Below are 23978 nucleotides of genomic sequence, written 5' to 3' on the forward strand. Positions count from 1 at the left end.
AAAATAGATGATCAGCTTGTGAGTGAAGGCGAATCCAGGTGCCAATGCAGTATGTATATCATTCAATTTCATGTTTGCGCTAATGCACTATGCATGAGATGTCCAAGCATCATGCAACATTCAGCATGTTAGGGAGGCTGTAGGTGAGGCCAACACAGCTTGGAGCCAAAGATGCCTGCTTTTCAAAGTAAGCATTGTCACAGTTCGCTGGTGCCACACATTTAGAAACATGACGAGGGAACATCACATGTAAATTTCTCCTTTTTAGTCAGCCTCATATGCATTGTTAAACATACAAACATTCGCCTCAGAACGCAAGACAAATGCCATCCTCCTATTACAGGTACAAAATGCACCAAAGCGCACGTTCACGCACGCACGCACGCACGCAAACACAACCCCCCCCCCCCCCCCCCCCCACACACATACACACACATTACCAAGACTGGACTTGTAATTACAGGGTAGTACTTTATTATGGCAGCACTATAATTTTGCGAGAATAAGCACTTCAAATAATCGGCACCCCAGACACAAACACACATACGGGTTACTGTAAATGTGTATAATATAGAGTTATTTTTTCTTTTTCCTTTCAGCATTGCCAGAACAACTGCTCCCATAAAGAGGATAACATTGCAAAGTTACAAATTTGGAGCTGAGTTAAGTTTAAAATAATTAGAATGTGGTGAAAAGTGAACTGAGGGGCAAAATGTATTTGTAGTTTTCAAAATGCCCCAGTGTTTGGCTTTGAATTGTCTTTTGTGAGCTGATGGCCCAGTTTTACAGACAAGGCTTATATCAAGCCAGGAGTAGGCCTAAATCAGATTACTAAAGCAAGGTCATTTAAGTGGCTTGCATGAGCGCATCTTAATTTTTTTTTAGTTGGTTCTAGACTTTGGAGTCCTGGAGAAAGCTTAAACGAGGATGGTGCTCAATGAAAACCTGAAATGGATTTCAGGACAGGTTTGATGGAGAAAATTCTGGCCCTAAAGCATGGCTGAAAGAAAAAGAACACGTTAAAAAAACTATAAAGAGTATGAAAAAAACCTCCTCAGAAACAAGTTGTGGGAAACCATGCTGTTATTGAAAGTAAATGCCATACTGCTGCTACTGAATATAAAATTATTCATTTGTAATTAATACAATGCAAATAAAAATATAACCACAAGACGGGTAAGGCAACTGCAGGTTAGACATGTCTGTTATGATCTCACAAATGCCATCACATTTTGTGACAGATAATGACCATTTGGACAGTGGACAAGAAAAACTGAACCTTAATTAGTTACCGCTTTTAAATACAGATTATGCCACTGTCTGTCTCTCCCTTGTGAGTTTTTCGAACACTGATGTTTTCCCAGAGGAAATTTGTCATGTTTGGGTTTTGTTTTTCCTTGTGTGTCTCCCGTGGTTTTGTTAAGTGTAATCCTGCCCTTCCTCGTGTCAACCAATCAGTGCCCTCAGCCACTTGTGTCTTGCCCCAGGTGTGTCTTGTTGTGTCGTCAGTGTGTGTGTGTGTGTGCGTGTGCGTGTATTTAGTCTCCTGTCTCCCCTCTGTCTGCGTCGATTCATTGTCGTTTTCCTCCCGTCATGCTGCCATTTTTTTCCCTTGTTGTCCTCCCCATGTTTTGTTTCACTTGCCATTTGGAGTTTGCTTTTGTTTTGTATAATTAAATTGCCCTGCTACCCTGCGTTTGAGTCCGCCACCAAACTCCACCCTCCTGACAAAATTACTCTAACCCTTATGAAGGAGCAATTGCACAAAGACTAAGAATCCTCTGCATCTGGTATGACATCCCAGAAAGAAGATGGTGCCTTTCAGATAGCCTTGGAATTTCGTGTGCAGAAAATAAAATATATGAAAGACATGAAAATGAGAATTCTACACGTTGAATATAGATATGAAATTAGGAGAGCTGTTCAAAGAAAGATGTATGATAAAGCTGTGCAATGAATTTGTGTGAAAAGTTGTTTTTTTCCTCCATTTGAGAGTATTTTGGTCACCACAAAAAACTTGGTTTAGTTTTGTCACTTAATTTTTCAGCATGTTATTTATATATGTAGTACATCACAAACACAATTAAGGCAAAAACAAGGCATAATCAATCATTTCATGATTAAAAAATATATATTTTATAACTGAAGTGCTGCAACTTGAAAGAGCTCTCTCTGAGTGTAATTCCTTGGTTTTTCTGCCACTATGGTGGGAACATCTGGATCATTATTTTCTTCCGTCAGGACAGTTTTGCTGTTTCAGGAAGTTGTATTGATGTAGCAATGATCACATATCACCTTTGTACAAACAAAAGCAATCTTTGTAAGTTACTTCATCAAATTGATTAAATTGATTTATCCTATCCCCAAGTATCTAAAGTTAATGTTGTTCATTTAGATCTTCTAAGTACTCCACGCTTCCAAACTATCTGTGCTCCCTTTCACTAATAGTACTAACCTGGAGTTAAACCTGCCTCCCCTCAGGAATAATTTAATCTTCAATTTAGTCCAAGAGTAGCTCTAAGACGCACTCTTGCAATTGGCTTTGCTTAAACCAGAACAGGCTAATTCTATTACTATTTTAAGATATATCTGTGCAAGTGACTTAAAGTTAGGCCAGCTAAAACAACATACTAGTCTAAAACTAATCTTAAGCCTTTTCAGTGAAACCGGGCCTAAATCTGCGACACAATTTACCTCCACTAAATTCAATTAAAAATAAGTACATTTTTGTAAGTCCCCTCCAAAAGTATTAAACAGTGAGCCCAAGTCCTTTTTTTTTTAACCTTTTTTTTTTTTACCTTAGATTGCGAATGATAGATTTGTGTTCTACATTTAAATTACACCTTTGAAGCTAGCAACAAACTGTTTGAATTAGGGATGTTTGATACCACTTTTTATTTGACCGATATATATATATATATATATATATATCCATCCATTTTCTTAACCGCTTGTCCTCACAAGGGTCGTGGGGTCACTGGAGCTTCCCAGCTGGCTTCGGGCAGTAGGCAGGGTACATATAACAATATATAACAACCCAGTCAGAAATTCTACTGCTACCTCTCCTAGACACTTCAATACCTCCACAGGTATATCATCAGGACCAAGTGCCTTTCCTTTTTTATCCTCTTCAATGCCCTTCTCACTTCATCCTTACTAACCTTTGCTACTTCCTGGTCCACAACAGTCACCTCTTCTATTCTTCGTTCTCTCTCATTTTCCTCATTGATCAACTCTCCAAAGTACTCTTTCCATCTTCCCATCACACTACTGGCATCTGTCAACACACTTCCATCCCTATCCTTTATTACCCTAACCTGCTGCACGTCCTTCCCATCTCTGTCTCTTTGCCTTGCCAACCTGTATAGGTCAGTCTCTCCCTCCTTACTGTCACCTAGTATACAAGTCATCGTAAGCCCCTTGTTTGGCCTTTGCCACTTCTACTTTCACCTTACGCTGCATTTCCCAGTACTCCTGTCTACTTTCTCCAGTCCTCTGTGTGCCACTTCTTTTTAGCAAACCTATTTCTCTGGATCCACTTCTGCACCTTCTCATTCCGCTACCAAGTCTCCTTATCTCCTTTCCTTCCAGATGCCACACCAAGGACTGTCCTACCTCTCCCTGATCACATTTGTTGTAGTTGTCCAGTCATCTGGAAGCACCTCCTGACTATCCAGACACTGTCTCAACTCCTTCCTGAAAGTCATACAACACTCTTTCTTTTTCAGCTTCTACCATTTCATCCTCTGCTCTGCCTCTGCCGTCTTAGTCTTCCTCACCACCAGAAGTCATCCTACACACTACTATTCTATGCTATGTGGCTACACTCTCACCTACCACTACTTTGCACTCGCTGATCTCTTTCAGATTACACCGTCTACACAAAATATAGGATACCTGTGTACTCCTACCTCCACTCTTGTAGGTCACCCTATGTTCCTGCCTCTTCTGGAAGAAAGTATTCACAACATTTCCATTCTTTTTGCAAAGTCAACCAGCATCTGTCCTTCTGCGTTCCTCTCCTGGATACCAAACTTGCCAATCACCTCCTCATCGCCTCTGTTTTCTGAACCAACATGTCAATTGAAGTCTACACCAATGACAACTCTCTCACTTCTAGGGATGCTCTGCATCATTTCATCAAGGTCCAACCAAAAGTTCTCCTTCTCTTCCAGCTCACATCCTACCTGTGGCGCATACCCACTAACAACATTGATCATCACACCTTCGATTCCTAGCTTCAGGCTCATCACTCTATCTGACTCTTTTTACCTCCAGGACATCCCTAACAAACTCCTTCTTCGCGATAACTCCTACTTCATTTCTATTACTATCTACAACATGATAGAATAACTTGAACCCTGCTCCTAAACTTCTAGCTTTGCTCCCTTTCCACCTGGTCTCCTGAACACACAGTATGTCCACCTTCCTCCTCTGGATCATGTCAACCAGCTCTCTACCTTTTCCTGTCATAGTTCCAACATTCAAAATCCCTACTCACATTTTCCTCCTCTCCTTCTTCGACCAACAGTAGTCCAGTTTCCACCGGCACCCTGTACGTCAACAGCACCAATGGCGGTCGTTGTTAACCCGGGCCTCGACCAATCCGATATGGAAGTCTAATATGTGACTCACATGTTTGATTTGGCCAAAGTTTTACGTCGGATGCCCTTCCTGACACAACCATCTGTATTTATCCGAGCTTGGAACCTGCACAAGAAGACACTGGCTTGTGCCCCCTTTTAATAATAATTTGACAATAATTATTCAAAATTGCATTTGTACTGAAAAGTGGTCCAAGCTGGATTTTAACCCAGATTTTCCGTGGTGGCAGGCAAATGCTCTAAACATTGAGCTACGTGAATTGTCGTAGCTCATGGCATATTTATATTTAAAAGTTTTGTACAAAGCTATCATTGCTGAATGGTGACATATGTGTTTAATAATTTCAGGGAAATTATAATGCATTTCCTGATCTGATAGTCAGTTGGTATCCATGTATATCTCTTGGCATAGGGGCTATGGATATATTTGCAATGTACAGACGGAGGTGGGACTTTAACCCGCAACCTCCTGGTTTCAAGACAATGCACTTTACCAACTGCGCCACCCAGCGGTATGATCACAAGTTGTATGTTCGGAAGTGGGCGTGGAAAGTGCGACTTTGAAAAAGTTAAATGTCAGTCCCATTGAAAATGAATGGGGAAAAGTTGATATTTAACGTTAAATTGTGCAAATACTTTTAAGTAATGTGAAATCAGACGATATATTCCCAAAATGGCGTGAATTTTTTAAGCAAGTTGAAATTTTAACGATGTAAATGGGAATTATTATGTGGGAGTCATTGCATGGCATAAAAGTGTGGAGAATAAAATGCTATATGTGATATAATACGCGTTAGAAATAACAGCATTCCCACAATCAAGTTTACTGTATAGAGCTGAATATTTGAAATACTGGCTCTATCAAGTCTTATCGTACACAGCTGGCCACCTTCCTCAGAGTAAGAGCCGGCCAAACTAATGATAGTTTTTTGGTTTTATGTAAATCACTTTGTTACAGCTCTGCAGTTGTTATACTGCTTGAGAACAAAAATTGATTTGAGTTTAATTTTGATGATGATGTGTTGGAGGACTTAGATATGTAATTGTGCTAGCGAGAGGAGCTACACATAGCAATGGCTAACCCCCTTACCCCCCAGTCAATTGGTTGCTGAAGATGGAACCAAATATGTGGAACATACAGATAGGCCAGCAAATTCAACACTCAATCTCAATCAACGCTTACCAATTCATCTACAACAAGATGATGCCCGTGATATTTATCCTTCTGCATAACATATTAAACAGGCAATACATGACGGACAAATTGGTAGATATGTAGAAAGTTGGTCATCTTCTTCTCTTGCTCTTGTCTGCTCGTCCTCTTCTCTCGCTCTCTCACACCAATGACAAACAATGATTGGGGAGTGAGTGAGAGAAGGGAGGGTCCATGCAGGGAGGATGAAAAGGATACATATGTGGGGGAAAAAAAGATAACTTAATAGATCAAAATAATCATTGGAAATGAAGAGCTTCACTTTCAGGAATAACCTGCAGGGGACAGACAAGGAATATAAAGCAAAGTAGATGTTCAAATGTGATATGTATGCTTTTGTTACTTTTGTTAGAACATTTTTTTTTTATCTGTGATTAAAAAGGACAGATGATGATTGAGGCTGCCAGATCAAATATTAGCCATGGAAGTTGACATTTTAATCAGATGAGCAGCCAAGAGCTAGCCCTGAAGATGATGTGATTCAAAGGACAAAATGTTGATGAGCCACATTATGGAAAGGAGAAAATTACATGATCTGTAGCCAATACACAGACTGCAACATCATTTGTAGCAAAATTCCAGATTTTAGAAGATCAAGAATTGGAAAAGCTAAGATTTGAAACAGATTAAAATGAATAAGACTTAATATTTACAGTAGTTGTACATCATTTGCTTGCAAAGGATTTTTTTCCCCAACATGGCGCCATGAATTGGCAGCCACCTTCAACAGCTCTCAGTGTTTCCTCTACATTCATTCGGAAGCAGCGAGCCGCCACTCATAAATGATAGCTGTTGCTCCTTCAAATGTCTAATTAAAGCAGTTGGAGGCTGCATCGGGGCAGGGGAGGGATAGTGTTGTAGTCAAGACCACACCAACCAAGACCAAGACATTATCGAGACCAGAAAGTATCAAGACCAACAAGTCCAAGACACACACACCCCCACACCCGCGCGCACCCCCCCCCCCCCACACACACACACAAGACAAGTATTACATTTTTTTCATTTCAAGTATCAGTATATGTATGTATACGGTACATTATACAATATATAGGATACAATATAACAAATCCATATTCATTCATTGTTATGAACTGTGTACCACTTAGCAGCACAGTGTAGCTTTCAAGTTCATTGCGGAATTAAATGATTCACTTTCTGCAGCTGAAGCACTGACAGAGGATGCTGTAGACTACAAATATGTCCCGTTGATCATGTGGCAAAGCCATTTATTGCTGTAATGAATAACTTTTCCATTGTATAAGAACATCTAAACTAACACCATTGGGCTCTCGACTAATACGTGATGTGTTCAATGTTTGGTTTTCTGCTATCATGCTTTTGATAATGCTACGCAACCTAACTTTGGCTGTAATATTGGCCGTGTTCGGCAATAGGCTTTAAAGTCCGTGCACTACACCAACAGCCAAATCCACTAAGAATGCGCTGCATCCGCTGATTGCGCCATAATTTGCTCTTCATAGACACTCGCAATTTTGCTCCTTTTTAATGTCCTATTCACAAAGAATATTGCTCTATTTATATACCAGTGCAAACACGCCCACCAAGTTTGATAGCTGAAAAATGCTGGATTTGTGCTTTGGCACAATAATAGCAGTTGAGATGAAGATGAAATTATCAGTACATGAGATTGGACTGAGGAGGTGCGAACCTGATTGTTGAAAACAGTTTATTAACTCTTTGACCGCCAAAAACCTTTAATAACGTTTAGTAAAATCCAAATGAGTGCCGCCAAAGACTTTAAAAGACGTTCACTATGGGGTTTTTTTTGGGTGGGGGGGGGAAGCCTTGGCAAGCTGTGTTGAAAGTATCAAGCAGGTCGAGTTAGTATAATGACTATTTTTGGGCACTAGATGGCAGCGATGATCCGGTAGGAGTCAGTAGAAGACGTGAGGCGGAGCTAGAGTGTTGAGGGGAGAATGGCTGAGGAAACGAAAATGGCGACCGGTTGTAAGCAGCTCACGCTTGAGCATTTTTTTCAAAGACGAAAAGTATAAACCAATGCTAAAGAGCACATTGATGATGATGATGGTGACTCCGAGGTTGACGCCGAAGTTGGAAGCGTTGACGCGGCGGCTTCGATCGCGTCGTAAAGCCTCACCGGCTAGCGATGCTAACGCCGGAAAACGAGCACTTCTGCACAGGCGGACGTTCAATCGGACGATGAAGAGTACCCAGAGTCCAATGCATATTCATCGGAGGAGTGGGTACAGTCTGATCACGGAGAAGACACTGGTTCTGGACTACGATGCCACCATGAATGAAGTGGATAAGATGGATCAGAACATCTCTTAACACCCGGTAGAGGAACTGAAGGACATGAGGAAGCCAGACGTAACACCAGGTCACCGTATCATGATCCTGAGAGTAGACTTGATGACAACATGGCCAAACACACACTGCAGTATATACCTGCTCCCCGGAAAAAAAGGCCGGCAAGAAAGTGCACGCAAAGGGGCAATCGCAGTGAAACTAATCTGTGGTGCAAATCCTGCTGCGTCCCCTTGCACGCAGGGGAGTTTTACACAATATACCTCACAAAAAGAAAAACTGTGTAGTTGAAACATCCACACAATTGTAAATAGTACCACAGTTGCACACATTTGTAAATAGTTTGCCAAATTGTTTTGTCAAATTGTTACACTGTTGAATGTAAATAAACGTATTTTGCTATCAAAAAAAACTTTTTTATTGTTGGTGGTAGTGTTTTACAGAAGTAAAGCACTGTTTAGGTGTTTGTGGCATCATTCATGGAAAAGGTGTCAAATTCACTAGAGTGCATGAAATATCGTTTCACAAAAAGCTTGATTTCTCCGTATTTTGGTCCAAAACAGAGCACTTGGGTGAAACTAACCTATTTTCTATTGTTGATTACTGAAAAATGGAATAAGGTAGAAACAAACTTTTTTTTTCTGATGAAAGATGAGAGTTCAATCTTTCATTTGGTAGTACCTGTGTTTTCATAGTCCAAACACAACATTTTCTGTGGACCTTGAAAGATCAGTCAAAATGCTTAAATCAGCTGGCACCCACATATCCTCTTTTCTGAAAATGCTTGGCAGTCAAAGAGTTAACATTAACCACCATGAGGTGCCATCGGCGCTCAGTCGCCATCCGCGCACTGTATCTGCATCAGCGCCTCGTGTGCCGGGCATTTTTTTAGCACGGATGGCGCTGCGCCATTGGCGCAGAGTATCAAGAGTGATTGATAATTTCAGCGCTCAGCGCCTACGGATCGAGGTGTGTGCAGCACAGGAACCAACGGCTCGCTGCTACTATCCACGGCGCGTGCATTCTACTTACACCAAATGCAATTATGCCATCTACTGGCAGAAAAATGACCAACACAAATCAATGTCACACTCGATTTTTACAGTAGTTTTAACTTTAATTTCAAATTCAAATAACTTCATTAATTATTATAAAATTACTGTATCAAGGACGAAAAGATGCAACCATAACATAATATTTTTCTCACTTTTATGTTAACAAGAATATTACAAATTTGGTACAAAAAAAGTACATTTAGAGCTGATATAAACTGTGTGACTAATCATGAATTCATTATTTAAGTCATACGATTAATTCCAATTAAAAACTACAATCAACTAAACCCCTAACATTATATATATATCCATCCATCCCTTTTCTTAACCGCTTGTCCTCACAAGGGTCGCGGGGGTTCTGGAGCCTATCCCTGGCTACGGGCAGTAGGCGGGATACACCCTGAACTGGTTGCCAGTCAATCGTATATATATATATATATATATATACATGAAATTTGCCAAATTGTGACTTATTTTGCGATTGAAGCATAATCGGGAACAGACGTTGTTGGTCTATATAACAGTCAGATAACAGCTAATACTTTTCAATTCAATTTTGTGGTGTTATGTGGTCTATATACTTTTATATATTTTCAATGTATTTGACTAATTAGTGTGTGTGCCTGGGTATGCGCATCCACCATTAGAGATGTAGACCCCCACAAAGCTTCTCGCTACATGAGGTGATTAATGCAACATTGTAAAAATATCAGTGCAATGAAAATGGAAAAAAATGAAGCTAAATAGTTATTATAGGGGGCTAATAAAGAAAAATATGAATGGGAGGCCGCAGTGCTGATTGAGATATCACCAACCAACACAGAGTTATGTGCAAGGTATCTGACATACAAACATGCAGCTCTTTATGCGTTTCAGTTTGTGTGCCTTATTTGTGTCCAACTTGCTTTTTGTCTTTTCCTCGTGTGTTTCTGTAATAGGTACCGTGTGGTTTCTGAGGTCTTGTTTGCACATCTTAATTCAATTAAAAGGAAATAAAGCAGCTCTAACCGGCCTGTGAACCAGCTTCCACAGCTGAGAGCTGTCTGCACAAAAGCATGCAAGCTCACGCATGCATGCACTCACGCACGCACGTAAACACGCATGCATGCACACACACGCACACACAAAGGGGAGAGCGAGTGAAAGAAAGACAGAGACCAATCGACCCCATGTCTTGCTGTGTTCCAGTTATTTCTGACTATACCCAAGGATATATTAAAACAAGAACAAAAAACAGCACAGCCAGGCCATGACAAAGTTATAAAAAAATAAATAAAAATCTGGGTGTTTTGCTTGTATCTGTAAAGACTCTTGAATTGAATGAAAATATAGTGGTACCTTGATTTTACAAGTTTTATCTGTCCCATGACCAAGCTTGTAACTGAATTTACTTTTCTTTTCATTTTTAACTAAGTAAGGAAAAAAAAAAATTTGTTTTATAAAGTGTAAATACTGTATGTACCGTAATATTCATTGTTAGCCTGGTCAATAACATAGGGAGCCGGAGTCAGGTTGTCCAAACTTTGTTGGGTGTTTGTTTTGAAAGTTGTCTGAGTGAATATATATATATATATATATATTTATATATATATATATATAAGGAATTTGAATTCCAGGACATTACAAAATTGTAGGACATGACTAATCAATTGAATACACCAAAAAGAGAACATTTGAAATCCACATTTCTATTGTTGAAGTGTGCTTCATAAATGACATTCAAAAGAAAAAGTTTAAGCACATCAACAAACCAATTAGGCTATGCATTATTTTAAAAGATAATCTAAACTTCAATTTTGTTTGAAAACTGTTTTAATCTAAACTTCACACACAAGCTGAGGTTACGTGTATGGATGGCAGGAGATGAACTGATAATAGCTGTGGTGTTTTTTGAGCTAAACTAACAAACTGGTAATAGGGCAAAGTTGGAGGTTCGAAGGGGAGGTTAAAAAAATCTAAAGCTACAATATATCTGGGTCATAACAACCTAAACCCAAAAGAGGAACTGGAGCTACAGTATTAACTCCGCAAATCAAAAACCTACCCAACCTAGGTTACAGGATCTGAAAACAAACAACTAACTCTATGTGTCCTTGAGCAAGTTGCTTAGACAAAACAAGCTCCTCTCTCTCTCTCTCTCTCTCTCTCTCTCTCTCTCTCTCTCTCTCTCTCTCTCTCTCTGTCTTTTTTTATTTTTTTTATTTGTTAAATTGTATTCATTAATTTATTAAAGTTCATCATTGTTTATTTAAGTTCATCATTGTTTATTTAATAGTAAAATATTTTTAAAAGTCAACGTAACAATTACCTTTCAATATATAAAACTTGAAAAATAAAAAAATAAAATACAATTTATTTCAAATTAATCAGGGAGGAATAGTAAAAATAAAGGTTTAACATTTTACAATTACTGAAGTATAAATAATTAACATAAGTTAATATTACAAAAAATGAAGTGCAATGAACAACAGTAAATATATAAGATAATAATAATTGATTTTATCGTCGTTTCTTGTGGAGTTGTTTTTCAAGAACGTAAAGCCTGCCGCGCGATGACCTCAAAGTTTGAACCCACGTTGGACTCAAATATAAAAAAAATGACAGTTGAAAGAGGCCATGACATGAACAAAGAATAATTGGGTTCAAATTAATCATTTGAATGTACCCGACGTGGTCTCTAATGCTCGCTACATTTTGGCCCCAATCTTTTGCTATTTTAATTATGGTCACCAGAAGTATGTCCAAATTACAATGTCCATATACCTTAACGATGGTGAAGCCGTGTGATTCGGTGGAGGAAGACGTGCGCGGGCACCTCGTACAGCAAAGACGCAGCTGACACCTCCCTCTCAGGCGTGCACTGCTTGCGGGGAACCGAGGACATTGCCAACTTGCACCCAGCGCGGAGGGTGTTACTTCAGAAACTGTATTTTCGTTTCCAAAACCTGGAAATGTATTTTAGCGTGTGAAGTCCTGCACGAGTGGGTGACGTCAGTACGCTGGTGCACGTATATGTTGCGTTCAAGTGCGCCATTGAAAATTGTGAAGTCTTCCACTCCTGCACAGTCACAACTTTGAAAGACGTGTTTCAGAACCGAAACATGGCACCATTTGATTTCACGTGAATCGGTGCTCGGAAGTACCGGCCCAAATCAGTCCATACCACAAAACGTACCGTCTTTGGTACCCATCCCTACCTGCGAGTGAAAATAGTCTTAAATGATAAGTCAGGCTGGAGCTGCTTCCGTGACACCAAAATCCATTTTTTACAAAAGGTACAAATAACTGCGTTCTTGTTAATAGTCCCGTCTTTGTTGTTTTTATATACACTTGCCGTTTAACCACTAGCACTGCCAGAATTTTAAAATATATTTTTTGTACTGCCCAAAACGTCAAGACTCCATCACATCTAGCAGCCTATTTTTTATTTTACTATACGTTTTTAGTATACCTTGAACTGCGTCACAACTTCCAGTGGAGCGGGTACGGCTCTTTTTAGCCGGGGGCGGGCTGGTCTTGTTCGGACTTGCTGTCTCAAAATCCTGAGCAACTCAGCGACCACTTATAGTTATTTGTCAGACTCCCTGTCAGCGTGGTCTCAGAATGTAGCTGTAAAATCTCCTCTGTAGTATAGGTTTTTTTTTATTCACCATGGTGATCTAGCTTGTATCCAAGGCCAAACGGGCGTTGCAGTTGCTACGGAAGGCCAGTGGCGCCAACTATGGAAGCCCAGCGGCGCAGTCCCGTGGGTCCCGGCGACGTGAAAGATGTATAGTGAAATAAATAGAGCCATCAAATTGACTGGGAGATCTAGTGTAAAGGTCCAAGTAAGTTTGCCTCGCTCTCCTGTGCCGCACTCGCTTCCATGTCTGTTGTTGCCACTCTGCTCATAGTCCCGCTACGGGTCCCTCAATGGGCCAAATTTCAAATGATTGCGCATTGACTTGCCACTCAAAATTGAAATCTTAAACTGATTACTGTATATAAATCAAGGACTTAGCGTTTGTTTGAATAATCGCAAACAAAACAGTCTAGCGCATGTTCTACTTCTTTAATTACTTAAATTGTTGGATTGAAAGACACTGTGCTACCTTCTAAATTGTGTACACAATCCAGATGTAAATACATGCAAATAAAAGTTGAAATATGTTCATATTTTTATATCAAAAACATTTTAAAAAAACTTACAAAAATAATGGAATTTGCCTCAAGTTGCAATACTGTAATAGGGAAGTGTGCAGACAATCCTCTCCGTTAAATTTGTTATCCTGCATTCCAACATGCGAGAGCACCCCAGGACATGGCCATATGCCATTGGCTTGGCCGGTTGATCAACACTGCTCCAGCTTTGCATGAAAGCTTACAATGTGCACAGACACAGTCACACAGAACTGTTACGACAGATGGATAAAAAGGTGGGCCACATCATGTGTGAAGTGAACAGAGGGCAGGGGGGTGTTAGCAATTGGCGGAACAGACTGCAAATAGAGACACGTGTGTATTTGGAAGGCTGTAAATGAAAACGGTAAGTGCAGAAATATAAGCAAGAACACTTAACAAAATAAATGTGAAAAATAGTGGACTAGTATATCAATTCTCTAGTCAGATAAAACATTATTTACATTGGTTTAAATTAAACATTATAAGCAAGCTATGTAGAAGGGACATTTTTGTCATTTTTGTTACCATGTAGAGGGTTAAAAACGACAAGAATAATCCCGTGACCATGCAACAGAGATAAAGACAGAGGTTTTAGCTCCACACAGGAGATTGACCTCATTACAGAAATGGGGGACGGCGCACACACACACACACACACGCACTCCCCCACACACACAATTACAACTACATGCATGTTGATGCAGAGATGTGGAGTTTAATTCATACATAATAGCAAAACAAATATTTATATTTGACATCTATCTACAGTACATTTGTTCTGCTTGTGTATGTGGGGGGGGGGGGGGGGGCGTGTGTGCGTGCGCGCGCATGCATTCCTGTGTACTTAATGAACCAAGAGTGTCCCAGCACTGATCGGAAAAGGAACACTCATACACAACATACTCAGACATACTGTAAACATAAATAAATGTGTGTTTGAGCTCTGGACCACATCACACATGTGACCTCCAATTACCTGCTGCTGTGGTCCCAAGGTCTCCTTTAGCATGAGAGAGGTGTCGACCAGGTGGGGGTGTACATAGTGTTTCACGGCTCAGTGCCATTAGATTGGTGTCCACCCCAGTTGATGAAAGGGCAAAGGGATTTTTTTGTGTCTATGTACCAAACAGCAGCAACAGAGAGTTTATAAGATGACTGAACTCGAGCCACAGTACATTCAGAAAAAAGTGAAGCGTGGTGTTGCACGCATTATGATTTGGGAATGTTTCTCCTACTGTGCTGTCAAGCCTATTTATTGCATACCAGGGAAAAATAAACTGTTATATCAAATTACTTGAGCTAATGCTGCCTTGAGAGGATAAACCCTTGAAATAGCTGCTTAAACAAGACAATGAATCCAAACACACAAGTTAGCGAGCATCATCTTGGTTTCAGAAAAAAAATCTTTCTCAATTGGTGTCCGTGTGTTCGGTGTAAAAACAGATGCGTCTTCATTTTCGTGCCGGGGCAAGTCTAGCACGTTTGTGAATTTGGTAGACACGCTACGAATTGCTGGATGTTCTGATGTATGCGGCTACTGCGGCCCCAACACACCTCACAATTTTGTGACAAAAAGTAGACTCGATTTTAGACTCGCAAAAATTAGGTGTAATGAGATTTTGGTGGATTTAAACAAGGCACAGGCAGACACATTTTTTTGGTTTTCTTTCTACTGAAAAGTGATGATTTTGAAGGCACACAGATTTTGCCCATTGTCAGCAATATGTAAATGGCAATAAAAGCTGAAATATTAATCTCTTGTCATAAACTGTATTAATCATTGGATCTCAACTCCAATGTTTTCATTCTACAGCAAAAATATAGGATTAAGCCTCATTGTTCCAATCTCACATTTCACCCCGAATTGTTTACCTGCAGTTACCAAACTGTGGTCCTTCCTCTGAACCTTAAAGTGTGCAGAAAATATACAGTAGGTGAACATCATTGTCAGTGTTTAGTGTGCTCATGTTGCTTTTCTGAGCAAACAAAATTGTGTCATTAATAATGAGTTACATCCAATTAAATTATTTGTGTCAATAAAGATTTCCATGGCAATAAGTGCTAACCAGGTTTCTGACAATGTGAGCAGCAAAAATAAAAATACAAAATGTTAGATTCATTTAATTTGTATAGTATTTCATGTTGCGTTTTTGCGATTTTTTTTGCAGTATTACAACAATGTAACTCTTGAACATGAGTGGTAGAGCAGAATCAGTCAAACATCCATTTCAGCTTAGCATCCAGAACAACACTTTGGCTATTAAAATCTACATCCAAGCAGATAAATCACAGTATCATTGCAGCAAAATAAGAACAGCTTGATGAGGTGATATTTAGTGATGTGTAGGACAGCAAAAAACAAATCTATGTACCTAAAAGTATTAATAATGATTAGAGCATTGGAATTTAATCTTTTTTTTTTTAATGGGACAATAACTGTTACATATGTCATATTTGTTTGCCCATCTTGGTGTGTATTCACAATTTCATGTGTTTTCACACGTATGTCTCGACCTCCTATATCAGCGTACTTTTTCTTGACAAACAGCAGCATGCAGCAAAGTAAAAAAAAAAAAAAGCTATTACCTGTCATCAGGAACATATTTACATGAAACACCCACAGATTCAATTTAATAGGATAAATTCTGGGGGAGGAGTAAAATGTGACCTTTATTAAAGGCCAAAATTGGGGAAAATTTTGAAAGTAAATCCAATACTTCCTATGGCTCCAGGAGACTTTTTCTCGATCTTCGATTGTTCCATACCTCCAACTTTGCATAAATCTAAGTGAAACGTAACACCAAGGCTGCGTTGTTGAAAATTTGTAGGGGTCATTTCTGAGCAATTTTGGAAAATCTCACAAGAAATTATTAAAATATGGCTTTTTATGCCAGGCCTGATGTGTGTACAAATTTTCATGACTTTTCATCCATGTTAAGAGCATCAAAAATCAGTGTTCTCTTTTGTTTTGTTTTGTTTTTCTTGGTGAAGAATTGCATTGCCACAGCAAAAATAACTTCACAGCACAATCAATACGGTGAAAAATAAGTTCATGGATGTCTTCAGGCCTATACTGTCACCAAATGTGAAATTTGGAGAAGATATGATCAACTTGGTCAAGTTAAACACCATAATGGCCACACCCTTTGCCTAAAAGTCACAATATTTGGTCTGAGACATGGTCAACTTTCAACTGGATCAATTCAATGGCCTAAACGTAGTAGATAAAAATGTAAAATATTGTCACCACTAGGTGGCACTATAGGCATAACCTAATATTATCATATAGATAGATGTCTTTGGGACGTGACTATTAATACACATGTGAATTTTGGTATGTTTTGGAGCTTGTTGCAGATGGGTTTTTAATCATTTCTGCTTTTGTGGTGAAGGAAATATGAAATGCAAAATTTGATTCCCCGCCCCTGTCATATAGTACTTCGAACACTGGTAAATGTGCAAAAATTGGCAAAAATCAGACATTCAGAAAGTCATAGTGCACTTCCTGTTCATTTTAGCATATGGCTCTAAGTGACTTTTTAAGTCTTGGGCTCCTTCACATACTTCCACATTGCCGTAGATCTTATTGAAACATAGAACCGGGGCTGCGTCGCAAAAAAAAAGAAAGGGGGCGCTAGTGAGTCCTGTTTTTTTTTTATTATCGCAGAATACATTATTAAGTGTTGCTCAGGCCAGATGTGTGTCAAGTTTCACAAGTTTTTGTGCATGTTTAGGCCCTCAAAATCAGTGCAAATGTGACGTGAGCAATCGGAGACCGTCTTGTACTCACAAACGTACATCCGTCTGACCCCACCCACCCCCAATAGTTCTGCCGTGCAAAATGGGTGCTGCCATTAAGATTATGATTGATAATGATTAGAATTAGTTAAATTAATTTATTTCTACAATGATTCAGAGGGATTGTCCCACGTTGTTATATTATTGAATGAAATAGATGGCATCCACCACACACCTGTGAAGCGTTGAATCTGTCTGCCTGCGTCTCAATCAAATCCACCAAAATGGTAGTACACCACCTGCACCACTAGTTAGAACTGGTTTTACCTAGTCTAAAATCTCATCTGCTTTTTGTCACCAAATTGGTGATGGAATTGGGGTGCCGCAGATCGTTGCACTGTACTGCCCAGAGAGTCATAGTGTGTGTACAAAATTCACAAACACGCTAATCAAGACTTGCACCGGACACGAACATTAAGATGCATCCGTATTTAGGCTGGGATGCGCCCGTTCTTACGCCAAGCACAGGTGCATCTGCCTATGACAATAGAGACCAATGTTGTTTACATTAAACTAATCCAATTTAACTTTTATCTATTCTCCTAACTCCTTCTTTTCCTCTTAATTTTGTCTCTGACTTTAAATGAGGAAGGTCAAACGAACTGACCGTCTGATATAGTTTGCATAAGTGAAAGATTTATCAAGTAGAAATTGCAGCTGCCAAATAGACGGGTATCCACCTTTGTCACCAGCCTTACCGCCTCAACAGAGTAAAAGTAATGAAGAGAGAGAAGACCCAGGCCAACAATGCAAGGTGTATTACTGCTTGCTTTGGCCTTTTTGTGAACCTTTATTGTCAGCGGAATTTGACGGAGTATAGAGTGAGAGAAGTCTCCTAGCCCCCATCAACAAGTCAATATGTGGTAATGACAGATGATGAATAAAAGAATAGATGAAGTGGAATAAGATGCAGATAATGTAAGCCAGACACAGACGCATAGGAAAAGAGAAAGAGCAAGTAAATACCTAAAGCAGAGGCTTGAGAGCAAAACTGAGAAGGTGCTGGGTTGAAGAGAGAACGTACAGGGAGATTGGTGACGAAAAACACTGTCCATTGTGGCCACTGATAATTCTTTCCATTCTTCCTGCCTTTATGTCGGGGTCTGCATGTGTGTGCGTGTGTGCGTGCGTGTTTGCAAGCCTTGTGTGAGACACTGATTGCAGGCTGGCGCCCTGCTGGCGAGTCCCCACACGGAGAAATCAAATCCACTCAGCCTCGTTATGAATTATAATGCTTTCCAAACAACAAGCCCACCAGGAAACCCATGAGGGGAAGAGAGACACAATAAGACAGCATCTAAATATATAAATTGTGGTTGTCAGATATGTTAGGTGATTGGGAAAGTAAAAGGACAAACTTGAATTTAACTGTCCACACGTAAAACAAATACTGAAAATAACATTAAGAGATTGATTTGACTTTAGTAGATCAGTCCTGTATTTTTAACTCAGTATTTCAAGAAGCTTTAAAGGGACAGTGTGTCAAACTTTTGGATTTCTCAATGTTCTTTTACAAGTATTTGGAACACTCACTATTATTTTCAAAATGCAAAAAAAGATCAGATCATTATACATTAAAAAAATATATATAATAGCAATAACTGTTACATGGTATGCAATTGTATTGAATAATGCAGTATAAAACTGAAAGCTGTCATTGAATTTGCTGAATGCCATGTTAAATGAATGAAATTTGTCATTAAAAATTAGTAATATTGAAAAAAAAGTTAATATTGTGAAATTACGTTAAATATAAGAAATATTAAAGGTCCCATAGCATGAAAATGCACTTTAGTGGGGTTTTCTTTCAATAATATGCATCCCCAGCCTGTCTACAATCCAACCAGGTATGAAAAAAGTCAGTCCGCAACTTCTTTAGCTTTCTCCTCCTTTCTAAAATGTGTGCTTCTAACGGGTAGATTAAACTTCCGTGACTTAGTGACGTCAAAAAGACACGGAAGTGCACCCGACCCAGCCCCCTCGGGTTAGTAGCACCACCTCTGGTAAAGGTTTGTCACGCCCACTGAAAATCGAAAAGCTGGTTGCTCCTTTCTTTTTCTTCCCCTGCTCGCAAATGCTCAGAAGGAGAGGGGAAACAATGAGCAGGAAAAAGTGGTTGCTTCCTTCGTCCCAAGTCTTTGAGAAGACAGTGGATTATTTTTATTTTTGAAGGACGTGTACCGACATAATTTCTCAAAGGACTGTTTTGTTACTGAAAGCCTGTCCAGAGCTGGATTTGCAACACGTTTAAACATAATGGATCGGTCCCAACAGTGTGACACGACTGCAAATGGGAGAGATGTAAGTTTAACCTGTTTGATTTAGCCTTCCTTCCTATCCTTTCTAATAAGAGATGTGCACCTTCTACCATATTATTGGTATATTTTAGTACATAATGTGGGAGCTACATTTGTCGTGTGGACGTTGTTTGGTTACAAGAGGTCAGATATGATAAAGCAGACGGTGGTTGGATAATATGAAGCAGTTGCGTATTGTTTTGTCAAGATACAATCTGCGGTGGTTAATTTGCCGTGACTAGCAACTGGCCACCTAGTTGACATGACTTTGTGATGCTAACCGACCGCTAAGTGGTCTCGACGAGACGGCTTGCACGTTGCGACCGCGCAGTGGCCTAAATGTGCACATTTGTGTTAATCATAACCGCTTGTAAATGTCTACAAGCATTCACGGCAAATTGGAGACATTCACGGCAAAATAACGTTGGCGGGAGATTTGCCGGTTACGGCAAAATAACCACTGCCTAAACAATCACAAATTAACGCTAGTCTCTGTAGTAATGTTAAGCTACTTTTTCTTATGGTAAAACATTATGCCACTTTTCTACATATTAAAATAGTTCTCAAATTTGTAGAAGGCATGTCTGTATTTTTCTTCTGTTCCCATGGACAGTTGTTTCCATTCACAACATTAGCACATGGCTACCATGACTGAAATCACTGCCCCTTCGAAAGGGAAGGGTATGGCCAAGGCGTGGCCTGGTGCAGCTATTTACATAAAAGTGACACACCCCTAAAACAGCCTGTTTTGAACAGAGCGTTTTTTGGCTGATTTAGGGACAGCAAATTTTTTTAGATCCAAAGTAAATTTTGACAAATGCATGTCATAGACATGTTTTTTTTTTTACACATTTGAGAACTCTTTTAGGATGTTGAAAAGTTGAATAATGTATGACCTTTAAATAATAGAACAATGCTTATTATGTGAAATTAAAGTTTGACTAGGCTCTGCTCCAACCGGGATACAAACTCAGTTCTCCCAGCTAGGCATTTATTTACTTAACCACTGAGAAACACTGCCTAATAATACTGAATAATGTGGTAAAATACTGATAGCTATTGTTGATGCTGAATGGCGATATTCTGAGTTTCTCATTTAAGTGAAATCACAAATTCACAATGCATTTCCCCATATGACAGTCAGTAGGTATACATGCATATCACTTGGAAACATTTGCATTGTACATTCGGAGGTGGGATTTGAACCCCCGACCTCCTGTTTACTGGACAATGCACTTTACCAACTGCTCCACCGAGCAGTATCAAACGCCTGCAAATGATAAGTTGTATGTAAAGGAGTGGGAGTGGAAGTGCAAAGTTGAATGCCTGTCCCATTGAAAATTAATGGAAAAATATATATTAAATGTCAAATTGTGGGAAAACTAAGTATGTGTAGTGAGAAAAATTATGGCCCAAAAGGCGTGAATTCATGGAGCAAGTTGAAATTGGAATGGTGTAAATCGGGTATATTATGTGGACGTTGAAGCGGGACAAAAAGTGAGGAGACAAAAATTATAAAGAAAAAGAATAACATGTGAAAGCATTCACACAACTAAAGACATACAAAGACAACTAGATGTTCAAATACTGGAGAAATTGTGTGTGAATGCTGAAAGCTGATTGTTAAAAGCTGAAATCATATTTGAATGCATGTGGAATGCTTTATTATAATAATGATGTTAAATTACATTGATTATAATGGATGTTAAATAATAGGACAATGATTATTATATGATATTGAAGTTGGACTAAAATCTGCCCAAGCAGGATTTGAACACAGAGCTCCCATGCAATAGGCATTTTCTTTAACCACCGTGCCATTGTGGAAGTGTGACACTATGCAATATAATACTGAAAGCTTTCTAAACATAATAATGTGAAATAACATTAAACACACATGATGTTAAATAATTAGACAATTTATAAATGATTATTATATAAAATTGAAGTTGGACTAAAATCTGCTCCAACCGGGATTTGAACCATGCTCTACAAAGCAGTAGGCATTTGCTGAGGATATTATGCGTTGAATCAATTAAGTGAAATCGTAATAAATTTCCCTATATGATAGTCACTAGGTATATATGCATATCACTTAGTGTGATGCTAATGGATACATCTACAATGTAAAGACGAAAGTGGGATCCAAACCCCGACCCCTTGCCAATATACTTTATCAACTGCTTCACTTCAGCAGGGAGTGGGAGTTGAAACTTGAACTTGGAAAAAGTTGAATGTCTGTGCCACTGAAAATGAATGGGGACAATTTGATATTAACCATTAAAGATGCATTGTGCCGTTTAAAAAGGTAATATTAAAGCTTTTTCTACATCATGCATGCTCCACCAATGCCTATATGTGTCATGTCTGGGAAGATCTGGTTTTGGTTGAGGGTTTATCTCACACTTCACTTTCTCACAGCTTCTGCACTTTCGTCACAACTGCATATCCCGCCCCCAAACACAATGTTGTTTTGTGATTGGTCTGAACCACTGGTGGGTTCAGTACAAAATTGATTCTCCGGAGTTTGTGAATACCGCGAGAATTCATCTGGCATGGGTAACTTTAATATAATGAATACAAAAGAGAAAATAAGACATTTCACTTAATCATGAATAACCAAAAGTCACTCCGGAACAATATTTTTTAAATTATATCAATAACATTACCGTGGGATGCTATGCAATACACTAAAAATAATTATACACTAAAAATAATTATGCAATTACACAACATAATTGCAACTCTAAATCATATTTGTTAATAAATTATGGCTCTAATATTTGTTACTTTATAAGATTAAAATATGATAGTCGTGAGTGACATGAATGATGCTTTTCATCACCAATATGTGATTATAAGTGGTTGAAAAGTTAAACTATATTAAATGTTGATTCATGTTCTGATCCATTACAGTAAAAGTGTTATGATTTGCTTATCAAACATTAATAATCAAGAAAGATTTTAAGGATTTTAGTCACTTTAGGAGAGAGAAGAATCTTCACACTTTTTAAATAATGATAAACATTAACATTCAAAATATTTGGTAGTAAATATCAGTAAGCTAACTTAAGATGTCAAAAGCAGGACAAAGTGGCCTAAATTACATGACTCAACTTTAATCAAAATTTAACTAAAGTACAAGGGGGTGGCACATGGGGTCTGACGATGTTTGCGCATTGGCATTCAAAAGACGGTTCTGAACTGAGCCATTCACAGCTCGTGCATTGATGAGTAAGGCAGCAGGGAGCTGCGACAACTCATGTGAATTGCACCTTTGTACGTCCCCGGTAATATGCTTCAATTGCGCGGCGACATTCTCACTTAACATCGGGCCTCTTTCCCTAATCGGTTATGAGGGAATTGGCGAGGTGACAAGTGGACCATGCAAGCACAGAACAACGCTGTGTCTTGTATGGTGTCACACACATCACAATTATCTGCTAACTATTTTTGCTCATTTTCAACTTGTTTGAGGAATCTTACCCATTATTGTTTTTAATTATCCAGAACAATACAGACATAACCAGCATACACTGGACTTGTGACCATGGTAATAAACAAGCAACATGTTAAATGACATAATTAACAGAGACCAAGCCCTCCATAGTAGTTGTTATATCAAAAAAAATTACCAACACCTCAGTCGTTGTTTTGTTCAAGATGGTGCTATTAGTGTTGCCACTACTCTACATTTGTCGTGGTGAAATATGATAGCAAACTAAAAGAAAAAGGAAAAACAAGAAGCAGCAGCTTACATGGCATCATACATTGTGAAAATGGTAGAACTCATGATAGAAACAAAGTGGCCTGCTTCACCTGGACAACAAAAAAGATAAAGTGACAGCTGCACTCAGTACCGGCAAATAAAACACTTACCAAGCAAATACAAGGCATCAACTTTGTTCTGACCTTTCAACAGAACCTTAAGTAATATACTGTGCACATGCAAGGCAAGGCAACATTATTCATAAAGCTAGCGTACAGGAGAGCATGGAAATACATTTTTTGGGGTCATTTTATACTTCATATCGTGCATTAAAGGTGAATTTTCAGAGCAAATATGTTTGTGACACATTACTCAGTGACACCATATTTTTTGCACGCATTTTGTATAAAACAAACAAAAAAAAATATATATATATATAAATAAAATAAGGCTGTCATATCAGATCGTAAGCGAAAAAACTGGATCGGGGAAGCAGACAACACACATATTGAACCTTAAAAGGAACCCCGACTGTAATGACAAGTTAGCTCTATGTTATTTGTTTGGTTGTTACTAACATAACAATCAGATTAATTAAAAAAAAATATTTCCAGTTTAATACATTTTGTACAGACTTTATTTGGACTTATGCCACCATTGTTATTAACGTCGCAACGCATTCCGTGCATAGTGACGTAGAATGGCGGCTGGCTCTCTGCCGAGCAATGTGAAACGCCTTTGAAGAAAGCAAGGTAAGCCTCCACAGCGTTCCTAAAGGGAAGATCAAAACTCTTGAATGAGTCTGGTGAATGACGAGAGCACGGCGTGGGGGGAGGGTGTCTCTCCTAA

At 39.0% G+C, this 23978-nt stretch overlaps 1 protein-coding gene across 6 annotated transcripts in view; it reads right to left on the reverse strand.

Annotated features, from left to right (window-relative positions):
- bcas3 (BCAS3 microtubule associated cell migration factor) overlaps positions 1–23978 on the reverse strand; it is a 419103-nt gene that overhangs the window by 153475 nt on the left and 241650 nt on the right. Inside the window, exon 23 of one of the 6 annotated variants that reach the window (XM_086081205.1) lies at positions 452–6092. The exons of the other annotated variants lie outside the window; for them this stretch is intronic. Within the exon in view, the coding sequence (XP_085937331.1) occupies positions 6082–6092 (11 nt within the window). The 3' untranslated portion in view covers positions 452–6081. Of the gene's footprint in view, positions 1–451; positions 6093–23978 lie in introns of those variants that run through there. 6 annotated transcript variants of the gene reach the window in all.

Source organism: Leptonotus elevatus, chromosome 7 (assembly GCF_054856555.1).
Source record: "Leptonotus elevatus isolate MCC_2025b chromosome 7, RoL_Lele_1.0, whole genome shotgun sequence".
Lineage (NCBI taxonomy): Eukaryota > Metazoa > Chordata > Actinopteri > Syngnathiformes > Syngnathidae > Leptonotus > Leptonotus elevatus.